Consider the following 23047-nt stretch of genomic DNA (forward strand, 5'->3'; position numbering starts at 1 on the left):
CTCACAGCCAGGAAACGTTCAACCACAACGCACAGCGCTTCTCGGCGCAGCGGGCACGTACAGCGGGCATGCGCACACGGACTGGCACACACACTATTTAGCCTTGCGCTCTCCCGGTTAGAGCAGTTATGAACAGTCTTAACATCGTTAGCTGGAATGTGTGTGGACTTGGCTCTGGGCCAAAGAGATTGAAAGTGTTAACCCACCTGAATGATCTTAAAGCAGATATAGCTCTGCTGCAGGAGACCCACTTATGTAAACCAGCTGATCATCCCCTGTGCTGCTCACAATTCCCATTCATATATTTTGCTAGTTACAACTCCAAACAAAGAGGTGTTGTAGTTTTGATTAACAAAAACGTTACATTTACTCATAAGGATACAGTTACTGACCCAGAAGGCAGATTTGTAATTATTAATATATCCATTCAGAATAAGGACTTTTGCATAGCCAGTATCTATGGCCCGAATGTTGACGACTCTTCCTTCTTTCACAGATTCTTAACCTCACTTTCGGTTCACTCTGACTCCACAATCATTATAGGAGGAGACGTCAATCTGATTCTGGACCCTGAACTTGACAGACTCAGCACAGCAGCAAATCAGCGCACATGGGGGTCTGCAAGTATTCTAAAGCAGTACATGAATGATCTGGGTCTCTGCGACGCGTGGCGCTGATGTCATCCAAACACTAAGGGGTTCACCTTTTTTTCTCCAGTACACCATTCACACTCTCATTTAGATTATTTATCAGTCAGTAAATCTCTTTTAAAAGAAATTAGAAGTTCCAACATTCATCCAATCATTATCAGTGATCATGCACCAGTTTCTGTATATATTTCTAGGGAAATATCCACACCCTCAGGAGGTTTAATACATCTCTGTTAAAAGACCAGGAATTTATTGAATTTTTGAAAAAAGAGTGGGCAACCTTCTTAGAATTTAACAATACTCCTGAGATCTCACCATGTCTTCTTTGGGAAACAGCAAAAGCAGTGATGAGAGGGAAAATCATATCTTACTCATCTAAAAAAAAACGCAAAGAGAAAGCAGATTTATTAGAATTAGAAAACAAAATCAAAACCCTGGAGACTGCTTATGGTACTTCTGCACAGGAACACATTCTGGGCGACCTGAAAATTTTAAAGCTGCAGTTAAATGACATCATCAACAAACAAACACAATTTCAGATACAAAGACTTCGACTGGAAAGATATGAAAACTCAAACAAATCTGGCAAATTTCTAGCTAATCAGCTTAAAATTAATAAAGATAAATCAACAATCACTTTTTATTATGGACCAAACAGGAAATGTCACCCATGACCCGGTCAAAATTAATAATGCGTTTAAAGATTTTTATTAAAACTTAAACACACCACAGATCAATCCATCAGAACAAAGCATCAACTCATTTATCAATAATGTAAACCTACCCAGGTTAAATGAAGATCAAATCACAAATCTAGACTCAACGCTCTCGTTGTCTGAACTTCATGAAGCTCTGTTACTAATGCCTAACAGCAAGGCACCAGGACCAGACGGCTTTCCTGCTGAGTTTTACAAGGAATTCTGGGAACAACTGGCACCGACGTTTTATAAAACGGTCACATTTATCAATGAAAGCCAATCTCTACCACCTAACATGAACTCAGCCAACATTATCCTTCTTCTAAAACCAGACAAAGATCCCAGTAGTCTTTCAAGCTATCACCCTATTTTTTTAATCAATCCAGATTGATTCCTGTTCTCTGTTTCTCCAGATCAACTTTCCATGAACTTTACCGCCCAGCCCTTTCATCTACATTCAATAAATTGCACAAATCCTGCCTGCTTTGTGGATCCTGCTAACTCTAAACCTGACACCAACAAAAGAATAACTTTGTCCCCCCGCCCCATCATCTCCAAATGTTCAGGAACTTTTCCTGCTCCTCCCTTTGTCACCTCATCAGGCTCAGAGAGAACTCAAAAAAGAATTTCTCAAAACGATCAGAACAAAATTAAATGCACACAAGTTTGTTTCGTTCTGTAATGTGTTCTGTAATGTGTTAAGTAAAATACATTTTTACAAGCCCCTGGATGGAATGTACCACTTTGTAACACTCTACAGTTCATTTAGAGTCTTACGATAATTGTCGCGGGTTGACTATTGAACACAAATGAACAACCAATTAAATCAAGAAATGTTCTTTAACCATAACAATTCATGGATCTCAGTCACACTCCATGAATCGCTCTCCCGATATCTACATATAGGTCCGTGCATGCGTTTACAATGACACCCTATTGTCCGTCTAGCGTCCCCCACCTGTACGCGTGGAAGCGCTCCAATATAATAATCCCTCCCAAAGTCAAAAGAAAAAGGAAAACTGAAATGATCTCACCCCGTCCTTCGGGTTAACGTCAGGGAGTCTCATTTTGCTCTTGGTCACTTTCCTGCCACGTCCATCCCCAAAAGAAATTAATTATAGTCCCTGCGGCAGAATTTGGAAAGGTCCATGTCAGATCCTCCTCTGTAACTCCCGATGGTCGGTTTCCGAGGTATTCCGTGCGTGCTTGCTCCTTGGAAGCAGTGGCGGTTCTTGATATGGGCGATGTGGGCGGTCGCCCAGGGCGGCATCCAGTAGGGAGCGGCATTTATCAACTTTTTTTTTTTTTGAAATGCCTTCGGGTCATGATTGACCGGCGAACACAATGTGTCACCTGACAACCCATAGTTTAACATTGACATCCCTAACAATATGTGTCGCACCCAGGCCATGTCATCATCCTCTCCCCTCCTCAAACTTATGGCGCAAAAAAAATAAATTAAGGAAACAATATGGGATGAAATAGCTAAGGGTGAAACAACATACAACTACCATATGACAGGGTACATATGCAAAAGAAAAACCTTTTCTCAACCCCATTTCGACCAGAGCTAGCAGAACAGAGAATTCTGGGATACAATCCAACACTTTTGCTTTCTGACTCTCGTCGAGGACAGACATGTTTTCCTCTCGCTCCTCCTGTGTCAGCCCTTCCCCAAGGCTTTTTGTCCTGTCTGCCCGAGAGGTGCATTCTTCACCCTTCTGAAGCCGCTGCTTTTCTGCACTCTGAAAATGGATCTGATCAGCTGGTCTCTAAATTCGATCGACAAAGTGTTTTCCACACTAAGGAACGGGAAAGCGGACCCTTCCTGCCCGGACGGCACCCACGCGGCTGGATACACCATCGATCCATGGGGCAAGTGGAGGCTGGTGTGCCTGGCCCAGCTGTCCGTGGAGGATGTCGAGGACGTGTAACTATTTGGATTTCTGATAATTGGATTCCTCGTAATTGGGATCGGAGGATTTCTAATTTATCAGGCGGTCTGGGAGCAGAAGATGGAGAGAGGCAATCAATCAAAGCTCCTGGGAAAGATTTTTCGGGGAGCAGAGACTCAGAATGAGAAACTTTCACAAGCGGATCAAAAGCTCTGTGCTTGTCTTGCCCAGTTAAGCAGATTGCCTGAGACCCCTGAACTTGTGCGGAAGATGGATGCGACCTTGGAGCAAGTTTCTGCCCGGATTTGAGGGAAGACTGAGCTAAATTCACCCACTTCTCATTCGGATCAATCTCTGCCTCACAAAGCGAAGAGCCAGTCAAGGACTTTGCCGGCAGTACAAACAACCTGCTGGCGCCCAAAAAGCATTTTATCTAATCAGACTCCCCGAAGGAGCTGTGGACAACTGTCCTTGGCTCCACCAAAATAAAGCCGCTTCTACAGAGTGGACTGCAGCAGCTGTTCTTGAGGGTTGATAACTGCAACTCACCCCCTCCCAACCCCCTCCCTACCTCCTCTGTGAGCTGCCCGGAAGATGTGCCTGGCTCACGGAGCTGCACCTGATGGACAGACTCATGGGGGGCCCCCCACTCCCGTCCACCACCGTTTCCCCCATGAGCCTCATGTACTGTGTCTTTGTCTGAATATGTGCTATTTGTGTTTAAACGGTGTAGTTTTTTTCTTGTATCAACACATTGTACGCAGTGTAGGGATACAACTTTTTTTTTTGTCACCAAACCCAACCCCCGGCCCTCTTCGTGGTCCATCTGCATGCTATACAAAGGTGCGCCGGCGCAGGTCATCTAAGGCGCTCGGCTGCATTGACCTCAGTAACCTCTCGAGATGTGTGTGTGTATCCTGTGTTGCTGTTTGTCTGACCTTCTTCATCGAGATGTACTGGAACTGAGTTTCACCTTGTTGGGATTAATAAAGTTTTCATTCATTCACAGCAGACCCACCGTGCACGTAACCACCACTACATTTGAAGGTTCCATTTTAAATGTTACACTGCGCCCTCTGCTGCACGACACTGAAAAGTGCGCCCTTTCCACTTTTTTCCCCACCCTCACCTATTTGTGGGAGTCGGGACTCTTTGGGCGAAAACAAGTCAAACAATGGAGGGGGGGGGGGGATTCACCAGCGGCTGGGTGAATAACAAACAGGTAATTGGGAGTATTTTACAGTCTAATAAATCATCCCTAGCTCAAACTACTTGTACTTTCAAATTAAACCAGTCATTACACCAAATTAAATACTGCATTCAACATGAATCTATTTTAAAACCCAATTTCAATCAATCTCTCAAATAAACTATAATAATTATTGGTTTAGCCCGAGGCCAAGCTGATGCAAGCGGTAGCTGGTGTCAGAAAACGCTAACTTGTTTATTTTCGTAAAGAATGAAAAGGACAAAACCATCGGGTGCCCAATTTAGGAAAAAGAAAAAAGAAATCCAAGAGAAACGTGAAACGAACAAAGGTATGTATGATATTAAATATTGTTCATGTCATTATGTGTTAGTAGTCTAAGACAACTTTTTAAACTTTGAACAGAGTTAGGCTAAGGCTATATTGTTTAGCCCCTACTTTCAAAATTTCTTATTTAATCCAACTCTATTTGTGCACTAAATTCAGCTAATTAAATACAATTTTAATATTCACTCATATCCAATTTTAATTAATTTCTTCACTCGTGTTGTGCTTTTATTAAAATAGCATAACACAAAATGATGACCTGCTGTCACGTTATTTATATTTTTGTAATTACATGTTTTCAGTACTTTGTCTCTTATTCTCAGTATTATTTAAATTTAACTTTAACTTTGCGGTGGGTTTTGTCAGAAATTGCATTAAAAATATACAGCTTTAATCCCCTCTACTTTGATATAGTTGTCTAAGTAATTTGTAACAATGTTCTATTTTTCCATTCATTTTAGATGCACTTCTAAAATATTTAGAAGCACCTGCTGCAAGGCAAGATGATGAAGATGTACCACGTGCATCTACATCCTTCTCCTCCGTCACTCAGGAGACAGATAGCACTTTAGAACCCATTTTGGCACTTAAGGACGCAGAGCCGAACATTTGCACAGATGCTGAAGAACAATTTGCATCCGATTCACAACAGCAGGAAACATCAGGTTTGCAAATTATTTAAATTACTACTAGATACTAGATATGGTATATATTTTCATAGTCACAGTGTGAACATAATATCATAAAATGTATGACAATCCATACTGACTGAACAAATTCTGCAAACATTTATTCACAATATATGTGCCTTTTTTAGGATTACAAACACCGAAAACATTCCCATCCATTACAGTGGCTTCAGTGGATGAGGAATTGCCCACAGACCCAGCTAACTGACCCTTATCCATGACTGACAGGGATCGGACATATCTGGTTGGCAGAGGACCAGTGAGGTGCCATCCACATTTGTTTTTCCAAGGAATGACAATGATGGAAGAAGCTGTCATCACCAGTACTTTAAAAAGACTTTAGTTAGTGGAGAAAAGATGAAAAGAACATGGTTGGTGTACTCAGAAAAAAATAATAGGTTCTTCTGTTTTTGCTACAAACTTTTTTCTAAAAAAAACATTAATTTAACAAACCCTGGATTTAATGATTGGAAGCATGCCGGTTATTTGATCAACTCACACGACAACAGCCCAGATCATATCAACTGCATGAAAATTTGGAAGGAGTTAGCTGTAAGAATAAAAAAAGGAGAATCAATCGATAAGCAGGAGATGGCACTTTTGGAGGCTGAAACAAAAAGATGGAGAGAAGTACTAAAACAGTTTATTGCTATCATAAAATCTCTGGCAGTGAGAAATCTGGCTTTAAGAGGGAATACTGAGACATTATATTCTTCAAATGGTAATTTTCTGAAAGAAGTGGAATTAATGGCTGAGTTTGATCCAGTTATGAAGGAGCATGTCACCCGTGTCCAAAAGGCAACCTCCAGCCACCCTAGTTACCTTGGCAAGGTGGCACAAAATGAAATCATACAGTTGATGAGCAGCCATTCCATTTCAGCAATGGTGAATGACATCAAACGGTCCAGGTTTTTCTACATAATTCTTGATTGCACATCAGACATCAGCCACACAGAGCAACTATCTGTTGTGCTCAGAGTCGTCTCACTGGAGGAAAAGCCCTGCATTAAAGAATATTTTATGGGTTTTTTGGGGGCAGGGGAATCCACAGGTGAACATCTGACAACTGCAATTTTGAAAAAACTTGAGGAATTGAGCATTTCTTTTGAGGACTGTCGAGGCCAGGCATATGACAACGGAGCAAAGATGCATGGAAAGAACAAGGGCGTACAGGCCAGGCTCCTACAGCTGAACCCAAGAGCTCTGTTTGTACCATGTGGGGCTCATACATTGAACCAACTATTTTGGCATTCTGCAAAAACTTCACAGTCTCTTTTCAGCATCCACATAGAGATGGGCCATTTTGAAAAAACCTGTGAAAGTCACTTTAAAGATGTGGACTGACACAAGATGGGAGAGTAAAGTGAAGAGTGTGGAACCCATGAGGTATCAGTCAGCAGCTGTGAGAGAGGCACTTCTAGAAGTCAGGGACAACACCAAGGACCCAGTTATTAAAACTGAGGCGCAGTCACTGTCAGAGAAGGTTGGATCATATCGATTCAGTATTTGCACAGTTGTCTTGTATGACATACTAAGCCATACACAGTATGTCAGCAAAATGATGCAGTCTGCAACAATGCAAGTGGACATAGCAGTTAATCTGCTACACAAGACAGAGACAGCTCTGCCTACCTACAGAGCAACTGGGTTTGTGGCGGCAGAGACATCTGCTAAGGTAATGTGTGAAGAAATGAACGTGGAGGCAGTACTTCAGAAGAAGGGGCTCAGATCCACCAAGCTTCACTTTACATATGAATCTTCTGATGAACCTCTGAGAGATGCTCTAAAAAAACTTGAGATGGAATTTTTCAATGCTGTTGTGGACTGTGCAGTATCTGCTATCCAGGAAAGATTCAAAACCTTGCAAAGTGTCCAACTTTCAAACTCTATCAGATGAGGTTCTGAAATCACAGTGTCAGGCTCTTGGTGCCACATTACAGTACAATGGACAATCTGACCTGGATGGGGATGAGCTGATAAAAGAGTTAAAACACCTGCCCAACCTCCAAAAGCAGACGATGACACAACATGACCTGCTATCTTTCCTTCACGACTCTGAACTGACAGAACTTTATCCAAATCTGTGGACAGCTCTAAGGATTTCTCTCACATTACCTGTTACTGTGGCAGAGGCAGAGAGAAGCTTTTCTAAGCTTAAGCTTATCAAAACCTTCTTAAGGTCCTCCATGGCTCAGGATCGGCTCTCTGGTTTGGCAGTAATCAGCATAAACCACACCATTGCTGAAAAACTAAATTATGATGTCTTAATTGATGACTTTGCCCGTATTAAGGCAAGACGGGCACATTTTTAGTTTTTAATAACACACTCAAACCAAGTTTGTAGTGTAAGCTATAGTAAGCTTTAAGCTGCACTAATTGTACACAGTTTTTTATATTAAGATGGAGGTCATTTTAAACCATATTGTGTGATGTCACTGATGTTATCATTGTAAGTTATTGGTACTTTTGGATTTTTTTTTTATAAAAGTACTTAAAGCAGTAAGAATTTACAAGCCACTTTTTATAATTTGTATTTGTTAAATATTTAAAGAATAAAGATAACTATAACAAGCAATTGTGCATTTCTGGGTCATAATTTGTGGGCACTGAGGGGGCGCTACTGGTGTGGCTCGCCCAGGGCGTCATTTGTACCAGAACTGCTTGGAAGGGCCCTCTTAGTCTCCCTTTCCGTCTTGTCAGAGTTTGTCACTCTCCTTAGTCCTCCAGCCCACCTTGTCTGTCCCTTTTCAACCCGGAAGCCATGCAGTGAGTTAACGCACCCCAGCTGATCGCATCAGCTGTGAGGGGTGACGTCAGCGGCATCCCCGGTACACAAATACACTAATTACACACATACACTAAAATAAAAGGAAAACATAGGACCTCTTCACCTCATAGGGTGTAAAATACAGAAAATATGATACATTTATGTGGCTTTGTCACAACTTGACCATAACTGAAGCATCTGACATCAAGAAGTATGTGTGTGTCAGTGTGAGTGTGTGTATGCTTCTATCTTTGACAACTACAAATACTTATTTGACAAAGTTGTCTGAATTTAATTCTCTTGTTCTCTGACCTGACAGGTTCTGGGGATCTGATCAGCCTGATGATCATAATGGAGAAGAAGACTGTGGACATATCCATGATGGATTTCCGGGACTCTGGAATGATATTAAATGTCACTCTTCAATGCAGTGGATCTGTGAAAAAGAAGAAAGGCCAAGATCTTTTAACCATTAAAAATACATAAAGGGTACAAACTTAAACAAGAAATGTTTTTTAATCAGACTGTACAAAAAAATCAGCTTCTACCTTTTCCAAGGCAATGAGAAAACGTAAGCAGCTCAGAAATGTGTACATCTAACTTACCAAAAATAAATTAGGGTTGAATTAAAGTTAAGTGGCCCTTCCTGTATTTTTCAAACCATGAAGTCCACTTAAAAATGTTTGAATTTGTTCAAAAATAGATAATCGACTTTATAATCTGGTATGAATTCTGGCTGCACTTACTGACGTCCAATTCATTTTCTGTAATAAGGAGCAGTGCTCAAAAATGTGTCAAATTGTTGGACTTTGGGTAAACTATGAAGCTGCACCGCCTGGTGGAGCGTTACAGCAACTGTAGTCAGGAGCCAGGCAGAGTGATACGTACCATCCTTCAACTGTTTGAGAATGATGTAAAGTTTGAGTTAGTTTACTTGACTTTTTTTTGTTTTACTTTACTAATTGATTACTTTGTACTTAACATTCATTTTTTTAATGAAAAACCTGCTGCTTTTCTTTAACCATAAAGCTACAGTAAAGGAGTAAAATTATGTCATGCGGCTTCGGAGCCTCAGGTTGCAGATCCCTGTTTTAACAATGAATTGCTTCTAGAGTTTTAGTTTGCGGAAATCCCAAATAAAATATCAAATGGAAACCATGAAGTTTCGTGAAATGTCTTTTTGTTTTTGTGTTTTTTTTTTTGTTTTTTTTTAGTCAGACACTAGAAAAGTTGTGGTGTTGATTCTGGAAGAAGAATTCTGTGGAAACAAAGATGATCAAAGGTTTGAATAAAATTCTTTTAATCTCACAAAACTCTGAAGTGAACTTTTGATGCTAAAATCAATGTGCTTTATTAAACACAGAAAGTTCAATGTAGCCACATATTTGGAGGTTATTTTCCTTTCAAACTACACATCTGTGCTTTAAACTTTTAGGAACTGGTGGTGGAGGATCTTGGTGGTGAGGAAACTTGACAGAAACCAAAACAGCTGTGGATAATTGTCCGCACCTTATAACTAAATCTGGTGTGACCAACAGAAGGAAAACAGCAAAGAGAACATGACTAAAGCCATCACCAAAAACTAAAGCACTCGATCCTCACATAAACACCTTCTGCTGCTATTAGCCACATGAAAACTAAATGTGCTGTTTAGCTTCAGCACCTTTATTGACTCTTTGACTCCATTCAAACTGTAGGTGAAAGATCATGTTCCAACCATCCTGCAGGGTTATTTCTAGACATTAGGATGCTATTTTCTGCAAAATTTTACTAGACTTAAGGTTTCATGCTGACAGAAGAATCTACATCTGAACATTTCTGGTGGATCTTTGGACACTCCCAGGACTCACAGGAAGCTGAGCTTATAAGGTGTCTTACTTTTGCATTCTGTTGATCCATTTCTATGAATGCGTTTTAATACATGAAAGGTACCCATCACCATCCACTATTATGTTGGTACGTAACAAAAACTAAGGACACCTAGAATTATCTCTGTTTTCCGTTTGCAGCTACAACAGTTTGCTTAAGAGCAAAACTCAATCCAGAAATATTCTTTGTTTTCTATTTGAAAACAATATATCATATGACTTTGAAGGTTATTATCCTTTGCATGTTTGCATGTTCTCCCCATACATGCGTAGGTTTTCTTCAGTGACTCCAGCTTCCTCCCACCGTCCAAAAACATGCGTCATGGGTTATTTGGTTACTTCAAATTACTAGTCATTTAATGCTTTAACATAAAAAACAGAACTTTAATTCAAAACAAGTTGAACATATTTCAACAATACAAACATTAGTCTAAAGAATAACTTTGTTTTCCTCCTCCATCATCTCCAAATGTTCAGGAACTTGTCCTGCTCCTCCCTTTGCCACCTCATCAGGCCTCAGAGAGAACTCAAAAGAAAAGAATGACTCAAAACAATCAGAACAAAATTAACTAAATGTGTGAACAAGTCATCAAGTTAATTGATTTGATAGTAGAACACAAGCACTCAACTGAGCACAGGTGCCGTCACCTATGCTCTGACAGTATGTTGTGTGCTCTACCCACGAGCAAGCAAAATCACGTAGACGTTTCTGCCTGTTGATGTTGATCCCAGTTCTGTTTTTGAACATTGAGTCAAATCTGGTCTTTGTTGGTGTGTTTCCTCAGTTTGGATTTCGGATACAATCTCACGTGCCTGTGCATGACTGAGTTTTTCACGGAATCTCTGGTGCTCCTAATTCTCCACGCTGATGTCTTCAGTGTGCATCTCTACACAAGAAGCTGTTTCCTGCAGGTGGAGTACTCCCGCCTGAAGATTGTTTGTAGAACCTGACAAACATTTTCTTGTGTTTCCATTACAGACTCCCCTGTGCATCTGGAGGTATCATCGTCACATTAACACCTGAGCTTCAATAAACTGCATTTTTCTTACCCTCAGTGTGCTCCTCCTTGGATTGTCCAATACTTCCTTCTGACATTAATGATAAATCTCCAGCAACTTGTTGCGGTGTGATTTTAACTCCTCCTACTTCTTAATCATCCTCAAACTTTTTAACCCCTTTTCTCCCCTCTCTTTTGTACCTTAATTCCCCATCTCTAACATCCCGCTCTCTCATTCTTTTTCCACTCTCTTTTTTTCCCCGTCTGGTCCGGCAAGAGATGAACAGTATGCAAACATAATTAATATAACGTTTAGCCTCAAATGCAAAAGGGTTTTATACAAATATACACTTTGTGCAGTTGTAGACCGTCAGGATAGTCAGTTAGGCCTAAAAACTATCTGAATCATGTGTTAATTATATTGTATCTATGCATGCTCATTAAATCATTCCAAATCCTTCAGCTTACATTTGTTTGCTCAGCTGTCGGATAAGAAAAGTTAAAAAAAAAAAAGTAAACGCAGAACTTCTGTTCTGTTTTAGTCACCCCACTTAGATTAACCTCAACACAGCTTCCTATATATCCTATCTATATCACTGTCACATGACATTGACTTCCCACCACATCAATGATTATCTGTGGCAGGAAAAGTTGTTCAGTATACAAGTTAGTCTGTTACACACTTCACACGTTCTTAGACTTTACATCCTTATAATGGAAGCCGTTAATCAAAATTTTGAACCTAAAGATCCTGTCTGCCACGTTTCCGTATCAAATCCACCAGGTAAGAGTGAACTCACTGATAAAATAAAATTATTTGATTTTATGTTTTCTATTGTGGTTTCAGTTTTAATTTCCCCCCTATAGCTTCCATCAAGTCCAACAGGAGATGCTATCTCTGTGTTATTACTTTCATGGTGATGCTGAGTGTTCTTCTTCTGGCTGGACTCGTCATTCTTGGCCTCCTCTGTGAGTATTTAACGCACAACAGACCAAATGTGACAATAGGCTTATTTTGTTTTTTGCATTTGAGTCAGAAATATAATTTATTTTTTGCTTTTTATACAGTTGTAGAATTGGAGCATTGCTGCATGGTAATGTGGTGGTTTGCACTTTTTTTTCAAATAGTTAAATCCCGGCTGGGTTTTTATTGTGTGGAGTTTGCATGTTCTCCCCGCAGACACATGGGTTTTCTGCTTCCTCCCACAGTCCAAAAACAAGCTTCAGAGGTGGATTGAAAACTTAAAACATTTATCATACACACGTGCAGATAATAGGAATGATTAGAAGAGGCTTTATTAGTTGCCGATGGCCTCTTTAATATTTAATTTATTTTATGTGGTTCACTGTCTTTGTTAAAGATTTTATTGCGCTATTCTGACACACAAAAAAACTGTATACACTATATTTAAAGTTTTAAAATACACTTGTTTAAATTAAAATTGTAAAGGAAGGCATAAACAGGAAGAAGTGGGATTCATAAATGTAGTTTTGATGACAGTCAAACTGGACAGTTGTTCAACAAGGTCAAAGAAGCCAAATAAGATTGTTTCAGGTGGTCATGAATGCTTCAAAATCTAAGTCTTAATACATTTTTGTCTACAGTTTTTTCTGCCGTCTATTCAAGACTATCTTCAGTGTAACAGCAAAAAAAATAATGATTTTTTTGGATGATCATGGATGCTAAAGATTAAAGTTCTGTGAAAATAATGAGCTGAAATTTTTATTTATCAGCTTTGTGTCATTCCTCTTACATTAATTTTTGTTTTTGACAAGTTTTTCCTGGAAGAACCCTTAAAAATAGCTATATTAAGAAGATCACACCACAAAAATCTTCATGTATGGTTATTCTGGGTTTTTTTATTCGGGTTCGACTCCGGGCTGCTCCCTGTTCCCTTCTCTACCTCTGCCGGTTCCAAGCCCGGTTTGAGAAGGTTGCGTCAGGAAGGGCATCCGGCGTAAAAACATTGCCAAAATTTACCATGCGACTTGTTCGCTGTGGCGACCCCTGATGGGAGAAGCCAAAAGTGGAAGAAGATTTAGACACAAAAACCTATAAATGGGCTTGTTTCCTGCCCAGTCTAAATATGCTGTTTCCTCGTTTTACAAATTAGATAACATTTGTAATTGTTTTTTAGGTCTCAGTGCTTCATTTTACCCACTTGATCAAACTATTTTCCTGCAAATACTGGAAATTATCTTTAACAGGAACTGCTTAAAGCTGTTCTAAGACATTTTTTATCTGATCATGTAAGTCTTCCTCATTCAGCAGTGTCAGGCATGGTGCAACACAGGGCTCTGTGCTTGGTCTAATCGACTTTTGTCTTTACATGTCTCTATTAGGTAACATTATTAGGCAGCAGATTAAAAATGACACTTTTTTGGCACTTTTTCACCTTCTCTTAAAAGCTCATCAAACAAGTGGTCGAACAGGCAACGGCCACAGGTCAAATGAAGATCTGTTCTATGTTTGACCTTTTTTAGCTTTTACTATAGCAGGACCTTAAGTAATCTTTGCAAGCAACTTGAAAATATCAGCTCAGAAAAGAAAAATGAAAATACAATGTTCTTGAAAAATGTTTTCCATGGTATCTGTCTTTAGGCTCCCATTTCTCAGGGTGTAATTAGACTGGACACACTTGGTTTGTTTAAAATGAACGAGAGTCTCATGTTTAACCCAATAATGCAGAACAAATTTTTAGTCTGAATATGACTAAGCGGTTCCTGGTCTCTCTTTTGAGGTGGTCTCAGTTTGTTCAGGTCACTCTGAGTTTCCTCAGTCTGAATAAGCTCCATAATCGGAGTGGAACGACTGAACTAAAACAGCCACAAAAGCCTGGCATTACAGGATGTAAACAGAGTAAATAAGCAACAATAAGACACAGCAACTTATTGAAATGTAGATGGATGAATGCATGCTCATTAAAACAACTTTTAACGTGATACACATTAAACTGTTTTCCCGACAATCTATGTGTCATAAACATTTATCAACGTACATCTTTGTCATCCCCTCCTCAGTAACCACCCTGCATATATACACCATACCAAGGTAGGGAGTAAAAAGTGTACCTCACAATGATACAAATCTTAATCAAATATAAAATTTTAATAAGTGAACTATCCTGACAAGGACTGGAAAGCGAAGGACTTACATATTTCTGTTTTAGCTTAGCCCCACCCTCTTAATCCCTGCCCAATGACTGAAGAGATCTTTAGTCACATGATTTTGTTTGTAAGCTTTAGTTCGAACCAGAATAGTCCAGCTGGCGTCAATCTGATTACAGACCAGGTTCAGGACTCGACCCGGATCAAATTAAGCAGACTCAGAACTCTAGACCAACAGACTTTTCAAGTCTGAACACACCCTTATATCAACTTGTTGGGTAAAAAGTTCAATCTTGTCTGTGCACCTTTACACTAATAGTCTGTTAGCTACCTCCACTTGTGTCACCATTCATTCTGTGATTAAGTCTCTGATAAAGATTTTTTTTTGGCCGGATTTCATTTCAGATGGTGACTCAGTAAGAAATTTGTCAGAAATCTCTGACAGCAAAGACAATTTGACTGAACATCTGAATGCTGTTATTGAGAGGATGAATTCCAGCCTCATTGAAACGACCAAGAAGCTGATGGACTTTAAACAGAGTAAGTATGAAAAAAAAATTACTTTTTGAAGATACATTGTTCTCCTGAGGGACTTCAATGCTATGTTGGCAAAGACAGTGGGGCCTGGAGGGACGTGGTTTCTGTCCTGATCGCGATAATGTGGAACAACTGTACACCCTCTTTAGGGTGCTGGAGGGTTCGTGGGAGTTTGTTCAACCAGTCCATATGTGTTTTGTGGATTTGGAACAGGCGTTTGACCGCGTCCCCTGTGGTGTCCTGTGGAGGGTCTGGGAGGAGTGTCAGCACAGCTAAGTCTGAGGGCATGGTCCTTGTCCAGAGACAGGTAGTTTGTCCTTTCTGGGTGGGTGGGTGGGTGGTTAGAGTGCTCCTGCCCCAAGTAGAGGAGTTTAAGTGGGGTCTTGTTCACGAATGGGGGAAGATACGAGCGTGAGATTGACAGGCAGATTGGAGCAGCATCTGCCGTTATGCTTTTGCTATTTGAGCCAGAAAGGACAACTCTCAATTTTCCAGTTGATCTTCGTTTCAATGCTCATCTATGGTCATGAGCTCTGGGTGATGACCGAAATAGATTGAGATAGGGTGAGAAGCTCAGTAACCCACAGAGAGCTTGGAGTAGAGCCACTGCTCCTCCACATCAAGAGGAGCCAGTTGAAGTGGCTCGGGATCTGGTTCGGCAGTGGAGCCACCATCAGTGTGTGAATTTGTGTGTTTGTTTGGGTGAATGGGACCGAGACTATACAGAAAAAAGATCTTTCAATATTAGCCACATTGGGTTGCATTAACACCTACTGTATAGCCTGTTAAGCTTGATTTGTAACTTTTGTAAATTTGACAAACACTTCATCATTAATTGATAATAGAGTACACAACAGGTTCCAATGTTGTTGCAACAGCTGCATATAAATTATAATTTTTCTTTATCATAATTATCATATAATTATTATTCGTTGTTTTACTTTATATATTTTATTTCCCAACTAATGACTCATCCGCGATGATCCAGTATAAACTGAGGGAAATGACTTTAACAAAAAAAACAAATAAACAAAATAGAGAAGAAGATGCTTTGTTACGTGTCAAAGTCAAAGTCAACTTTATTGTCGATTTCTTCACATGTGCATCACATACAATGAATCGAAATTCCTTTTCTTACTCTCTCATGTCTGTTCAAGAGAAGAAAAAAATAAAATAGATAAGGGAAAGGAGTGAAAAAGAAAGACAATTTACAACAATTGCTATTAGCTATTTAAAGTGCGAGTGCACTTAAGGCAGTGTTCAAGGCAGTGGAGGGGGGGGGTCATTTGAGCACTGTACATGGGGGGAGATGGGTGGTGGGTAGGTGGGGGGGGTGGGGGGGTTACCATCCTGATGGCCTGGTGTGTGAAGCTGTTTCTGGTGGTGCGGCAGCGGAGGCTCCTGTACATCCTCCCCGAGGGCAGAACGCTGAAAAGGTTGTGTGCAGGGTGGTGTGTGTCCTTGACAATTGTTAGTGCTTTGCGGGTGAGGCGGTTGATGTATAAGTCCTGCAGGGAGGGGAGTGGTGGTCCAATGATTCTCCTGGCTGTGTTGATTATGCGCTGCAGGGCTCTCCTGTTGCTGTGTGTGCAGCTGCCCCCCCCACACAGTGATGCAGCTGGAGAGGATGCTCTCGATGGTTCCTCTGTAGAATGTGGTCATGATGGCTGGTGAAGCACCTGATCTTTTTAGTTTCCGCAGGAAGTCGAGACGTTGCTGACTTTTCTTTGCCAATGATGTGGTGTTGGCGGTCCAGGAGAGGTCCTCATTGATGTGAACCCCCAGGAATTTTGTGCTGCTCACTCTCTCAACAGCAGTACCATCAATGATCAGTGGCAGGTTTTGAGTGTGGCCCCTCTGGAAGTTGACAACAATCTCCTTTGTCTTGCTGACATTTAGCACGAGGTTTTTATCTCCGCACCATTTTGTCAGCAGATCCACCTCTTCCCTGTAGTTGGTCTCATCGCCCTTGGTGATGAGACCCACCAGAGTTGTGTCGTCTGCAAACATGCATACGTGTGCGCTATGTGTGGGAGACTTAGCACTGTGATCCATCTCACAGCTCTAGGTGAACGAGCTAGGAGAACCGGGTCTAAAAGTGTGTGTCCGGGCAGAGCTCGGACCGTTAGATCACACAGCGGTTTTGAGGCGGTGTAAGCTTCAAAGCAGAAATGTGGCTCAGTCCTTAGAAACCGTTCAAACAATCACGTGGATTTGTGTTTCCAGTCGTTTCCAGACAAAATAAAGGCTGATGTTATTGCCACATATTTACGTGCAGCCAAGATGCAGATTGCAGAATTTCCCGCATGGATTTTATGTACCTCCAAAGCTAATGTTGCCCGTGTTAGCATACTGCTAACTCTGGCTTCTTTCCGGCTCCGTTCTTCAGCAGAAAAAGCACTGACCACACGGATTAAAATTAAAATGATGAGTGAATAGGCGCTTCAAAATAACCATAACATTAATAAAAGCACGTTTAGGAGATCTTCTCCTATATTCCCAAGCTGCTACATATCTATGTATATAGCCGCTCGGCCAAAACTAATTTCCTCTTCCTGTATTTCAAACACTACTGCGCAAGTGCAAAGGATTTATTCCGACTGAAAGTGTGACCCATGTGAACGTTTGTTATATTCTGAAAACATTTTTCTGGGCCCATGTACACGGTTGGATTCTAATCCGACCATTGATCCGATCAAGATATTTTGCACATGTAATCGTGGCTTATGGTGTCGATTCGCAGCGTGGCGGGTGTGTGGCATCACGATGGTGTCTCTCCATCGTGAGGTCAGTCACCCATCATCCATCGGCACAACCCTAATAGGTGTTAAGATAATTTCTTGACATCAAGCAAGAGGGACAGAAAGTTACTTTTTATGAATTTCTACAGAACTTTTGAAAGAATTCGGATTCTGTATAAAATCAAATCTGCTTGTTTTGCATAATGTGTTAATTGTGAATTGCTTTACGTTTCAAATGTCCTCCAGAAAAAACAGGATGTTCTGCTGAATGGATCGGATTTGGTTCCTCTTGTTACTTCTTCTCTGTGGAGTCTAAGTCCTGGGATGAAGCAAGAGAGTCCTGCAGAGCCAGAGAAGCTGATCTGGTGGTGATAAACACCAATGACGAAAAGGTGCTTGTTTCTTTAGTTTGTGTCTCTTTTGGATTACTTTTTTAAAAAAAAAAAAAAAAACACATTAACAAACAGAGATTAAACAACAAACACTAATGTAATTATTTAGTGAGGACAACCCAAATCAGTCCAAACGAAGGAGGAAGTGATAACTGCAGTCAGACCCACATTGAGAAAATCTAAAATGCAGAATAGAGTTAGTGGGGGAAAACAAAAATGGCAGGGGAAAATGACAGAGCCTATCCTTACAGCATGATTCAAATGTAGGACTAAGAGGTTCTTCCTCAGGGGAAAAGGAAGAGGCAAAACTCCAAACAGGGAATGAGACCCTCCTCAGTACTAGTTCCACACAACGGGGTCCACTTCAGTCTGTCCAGATGTGAGCAGTCACATAAATCCAAATCCTGAGAACAACTCGCACAAACAAGACAAAAAAAATCTCAGGACAAAAAAAAAAAAAAAAAAAAACACAGTAATCCAACAAAGCAGTACTTTTTAGGAATCCACTCTGTCACAGCAACATGAAATCAGACCATGATGTTGCTGTAAACAACATGATGTTGTTTACAAGTGACAAAAGCTGCGTTTGCGTGGACAAAAGTAATCGGAATGAAGACCTGATCAGAATAAAAATCATCAGGTAAACACGCCGTTCAGAATACTCTACCTTGATCAGACTCGTTCGGATGAAAATTTCTTTGTTTGTGAGCTAACTGAGGCAGCTTTTGAATAGAAAAATGCAGCTCAGTCCTGAGAAACCATATAAACAAGCATGTTAATTCATGTTTCCAGTTGTGACCAGACAAAATAAAGCCTGATGTTATTCCCACATATTTACGTTCAGTAAAGATGCACATTGTGGCATTGAGCGCATGGATTTTAACTGCATCCACGGCTAAATGTTGTTGTTGGCACGTATTAGCCTAACCTAACCCTTCTTCTGGCTCCAGACTGCCAAGAAAAAAAGCACTGATAAGAAAAAATTAAGAGAACAAGCACTTACCAGTAATAATGATCATAACATTAACAAAATCACGTTTAAAAGATCATCTCAATATATGTTGCAGGTTTGTTTACGAAACTCAACATTTCTTTCTTCAGCAGTTTTTTCGGGATTTTAGAGAGTTCTGGACATGTCCAAATGATTTATTCCAATTGAAAGTGTGGCGTATGTAAATGTTTGTTATAATCGAATACGCTTTTTCCCTGCTCATGTACACAGTTCAATTCTAATCCAATCTTTGATCCGATCAAAGATATTTTGCACATGTAACCGCAGCAACTGATAAGTCTTAATTACAGGGAGATGGGGCAGAAAAAAAATAAAAGACTAATCAGCAGGCTGAAAACAGGACAGTAACCCCCCTCAAAGGCTGGCCCCACAGTTTATCAAGCTGATCAGAGTTCGCAGGCTAAAAGTCAGAAATTAGGTCCGGGTGAAAAACTAAATGAGATGGAACCCAAGACACATGAAATGTGGGGTGGACATGAAGAGGCCAGGGCAACCTAAAGCCTTATATCCCTCCATAATAAGGAAAACTAAACAGACCCTCCAGCAAGTCCTATGAATCTGACCCATGAGGGGCTACAGCAGCCCAAGTCTTCAATGGAAGCAAATAACAGTGCATCACTTCAAAACGGGACATTCCTGCGACAGAAGAAGGCAAGCTGGTATGCGCATCCTCAGCCCAGACCACCATGCAAGACCACAAAAGATCTCAGGAACAGAGGATGCATAGACTAATTTCTGACTGTAGGTTAAGTCTTTCTGACTGGCTGTTGTACTGAGGGGGAAAACTTGAGGACAAACATACAGCGACTCCAAGCGAATGATGAAACATACACCAGAGCCTAGCCAAAAAACCAGGGCCCTCTGTCTGAAACGATGTCACTTGGCACACCATGGTGCCGAAGCACCTGCAGAAGCAGTACATTTGCTGTCTCCTTAGCTGAAGGAAGTGTGCTATTTTGGAGAAATAGTCAACAACATTGAAGACCACAGTTTCACCATCTGAAGTAGCCAAACCAGTAACAAAGTCCATGGAAATGTGGAACCAGGATCTTTTAGGAATAGGAACAGAAACATGAGCACAGGACTGCCTAAATTCAGTCCCATTGTTCCACTCAATGAGAGATAGTTGAGCAGAACTAGGAATCATAAATCCTGGTTCAAGGCACTCAAGATAGAACAGAAACCATAAGCTTTTCAATCAAACATGGTTGTTCCACTAAAAGTTTGTTTTTCTGCTTCAGTGAAGATAAGTTTGCATGGTACTGTTTATTGAAAATGGAGGAAGAGACAATCAAAGGTTTAGATGTGGTATATTTATGTTTGTTAAAAACTCATTGTTTTCATTCATTCATTCATTTTCTGTACCGTTTTCACTTTCGGGGTCACGGGGCTGCTGGAGCCTATCCCGGCCACTTGTGGGCGAAGGCAGGGGAAGCCCTGGACAGGTCGCAAGTCTGTCGCAGGGTAGAATGTCCACAATCACACATCCATTCACTCTCACAGTCACACCTATGGTCAATTTAGAGTTGCCAATCAACCTATGAAGCATGTTTTTGGATGGTGGGAGGAAGCCAGGGATCCCGAAGAAAACCCACGCACACACGGGGAGAACATGCAAACTCCAAAAAAAAAACAACTCATTGTTACTTTGACAAATTGGTCATTCTTGGAAGGCTGATTACAATTCCGGCCACTGTAAACCTGGGACCCCCAATAATCCTTTAAACCCCTCAATAAAACGTTGATTGACAAAAACCTTTTTGTAAAGGATTAAACAGATAGCTCATATCATCTGTATTGTGCTTGTTCTGTCACCTAAGATAAAAAATTGTTCATTTTGTTTTCTTTTCTTTTTTAAATGTTTTGATGGGATCCTATTTAAATTCAAATGTGTTTTAAATCATTAGCTTCTTTTAAGTTTTACATTTTAAAAGTGTATCCTATTTTAACAAACATGTTAAAAGGCTGCTGAACAGCATTATGAGTCAAAGCAAAAATACATTTATTTTTTTCTTTTTACACAGTTTTTTACACTTTTTGCAGACTTTTATTTTTGCATCCAGCCATAAACCAGTTTGGATTGGACTGACTGACAAAGTCCAGGAGGGGACCTGGAAATGGGTAGATGGAAGTCCTCTGACTCTGCAGTGAGTGTTCAGTCTGGATCAGTGCTACTAAAACACAGAGTGGGCTGGGGGTTGGTTTAGCTGTTGCCATTTGATTATAATTGTTTTTTATGTAGTGGGGGGAAAAACACAACATTAACACACACACACACCTACACACATTTATATTTATGTGTAAATGGTCAATTTTGAGAAATACAAATATGGTAATTGGATGCTTGTCTGTATGCTGTCTGAATCAGATTCTTTTATTTTCTGACCTGACAGGTTCTGGGGAGACGATCAGCCTGATAATGGTGGTGGAATACAAGCTTACGGAGAAGAAGACTGTGTTCAAATTAGATATACTCCTGGATCCTGGAATGATATTGCATGCAAAAATTCTCAGAAGTGGATCTGTGAAAAAGAAGCTACTTTATATGTTTGAAGACTACTTTAAATTAAGATGCATTTTGATTGTTATTTTTTTTTTTCACCTTTCAGAAACATATACAGTCAGGACCATAAATATTTGAAAAGAGACACATTCTTTCTAATTTTGTTTCTGTACATTACCACAGTGAAATTTAAATAAAAATACTCAGATGCCATTGAAGTGTAGACTTTCAGCTTTTATTCCATGGGTTGAACAAAAAGACTGCATTAAAATGTGAAAAACTAAAGCATTTTTTAAACACAATCCCTTCATTTCATGGGCTCGTTAAGAATTGGACAAATGCAATAACTGAAAACAAAATGGTCATTACTAATATTTGGTTGAAAACTCTTTGTTGGCAATGACAGCGTGAAGTCTTGAACTCTTGGACATCACCAGATGCTGGGTTTTCTCCTTCTGAATGCTCTGCCAGGCCTTTACTGCAGCGGCTTTCAGTTGCTGTTTGTTTGTCGGCCTTTCTGTCTGAAGTTTAGTCTTCAACAAGTGAAATGCATGCTCAATTGGGTTAAGATCAGGTGATTGACTTGGCCATTTAAGAATATTCTACTTCTTTGCTTTAATAAACTCCTGAGTTGCTTTGTCTGTATGTTTTGGGTCGTTGTCCATATGTATTATGAAACGTCGCCCAATCAGTTTGGCTGCATTCACCTGGATCTGTGCAGACAGTATGTCTCTGAACACCTCAGAATTCATTGGGCTGCTTCTGTCCTGTGTCCCGTCATCAATAAACACTAGTGTCCCAGTGCCACTAGCAGCCATGCACGCCCAGACCATCACACTACCTCCACAGTGTTTTACTGATGATGTAGTGTGCTTTGGATCATGAGTTTCTCCACACCTTCTCCATACTTTTCTCTTGCCATCATTCTGGCAAAAATTGATTTTGGTTTCATCTGTCCAAAGAATGTTTTTCCAGAACTGTGCTGGCTTTTTTAGATGGTTTTTAGCAAAGCCCAATTTAACCTTCCTATTCTTGAGGCTTATGTACCCTCTGTATCTACTTTCATGTAGTCTTCTTTTTATGGTAATTTTAATTTTCCCAGGGATACGTTTTGTTTTTTTCTGCCATGAACAATTTTACTGCTTCCAAAAGCTCATAATAATAAACATAGTGACTTGCCATTCCATTCAGTGAAAAAGTAAGAATCTTCCCATTATTCGAGAAACGTCCTGTGTTTATCTTTATACTCTGAAGTTCGCCATTTTGACCATGAGGGTATCAGTCTGCACGCACATCAAATGTTTAGTTTTATTTTTCCAGTATTGGGCGTAAATGATTTGCGGTCACTTTCGTGTTGGGGGCAGCATCAAAACACACACACAGCCAAATTACTTTTATTATTATTATTATTTTTTATACCCTCTGGTGGATTTGAGTGTGGTTTAACCCTTGTGCTATCTTAGATTATCCCACCCTTACATTGATGTGTTCTCCCTGCCATGACAAAGGTGGATAAAGGTGGAAAGATTTCATGTAATCCATGGACAATAGTGAGGTTCACAAACCACTGTCTAATGCAGGGGTCACCAACCTTTTTGAGACTGAGGGTTATTTCATGGGCACTTAGTGGTATGAAGGGCGCCACTAAAAACCTC

General features: G+C 40.3%; 1 protein-coding gene across 3 annotated transcripts in view; it reads left to right on the forward strand.

The window, feature by feature from the left end:
• The window catches only part of LOC101164851 (C-type lectin domain family 4 member E-like), a 28234-nt gene extending 6700 nt beyond the window's left edge, over window positions 1-21534 (forward strand). The window contains exons 1-6 of one of the 3 annotated variants that reach the window (XM_020713151.2): window positions 10360-11883; window positions 11967-12068; window positions 14613-14747; window positions 17732-17877; window positions 20933-21036; window positions 21283-21534. In XM_020713151.2, coding sequence (XP_020568810.1) covers window positions 11703-11883; window positions 11967-12068; window positions 14613-14747; window positions 17732-17877; window positions 20933-21036; window positions 21283-21442 — 828 coding nt within the window. In that variant the 5' untranslated portion in view covers window positions 10360-11702 and the 3' untranslated portion in view covers window positions 21443-21534. Of the gene's footprint in view, window positions 1-8552; window positions 9528-10359; window positions 11884-11966; window positions 12069-14612; window positions 14748-17731; window positions 17878-20932; window positions 21037-21282 lie in introns of those variants that run through there. The other 2 variants (XM_020713153.1, XM_011489421.2) reach the window with 2 other exon arrangements.
• The last annotated feature ends 1513 nt before the right edge of the window (window positions 21535-23047 follow it).

Source organism: Oryzias latipes, chromosome 21 (genome assembly GCF_002234675.1).
Source record: "Oryzias latipes chromosome 21, ASM223467v1".
Classification (NCBI taxonomy): Eukaryota; Metazoa; Chordata; class Actinopteri; order Beloniformes; family Adrianichthyidae; genus Oryzias; species Oryzias latipes.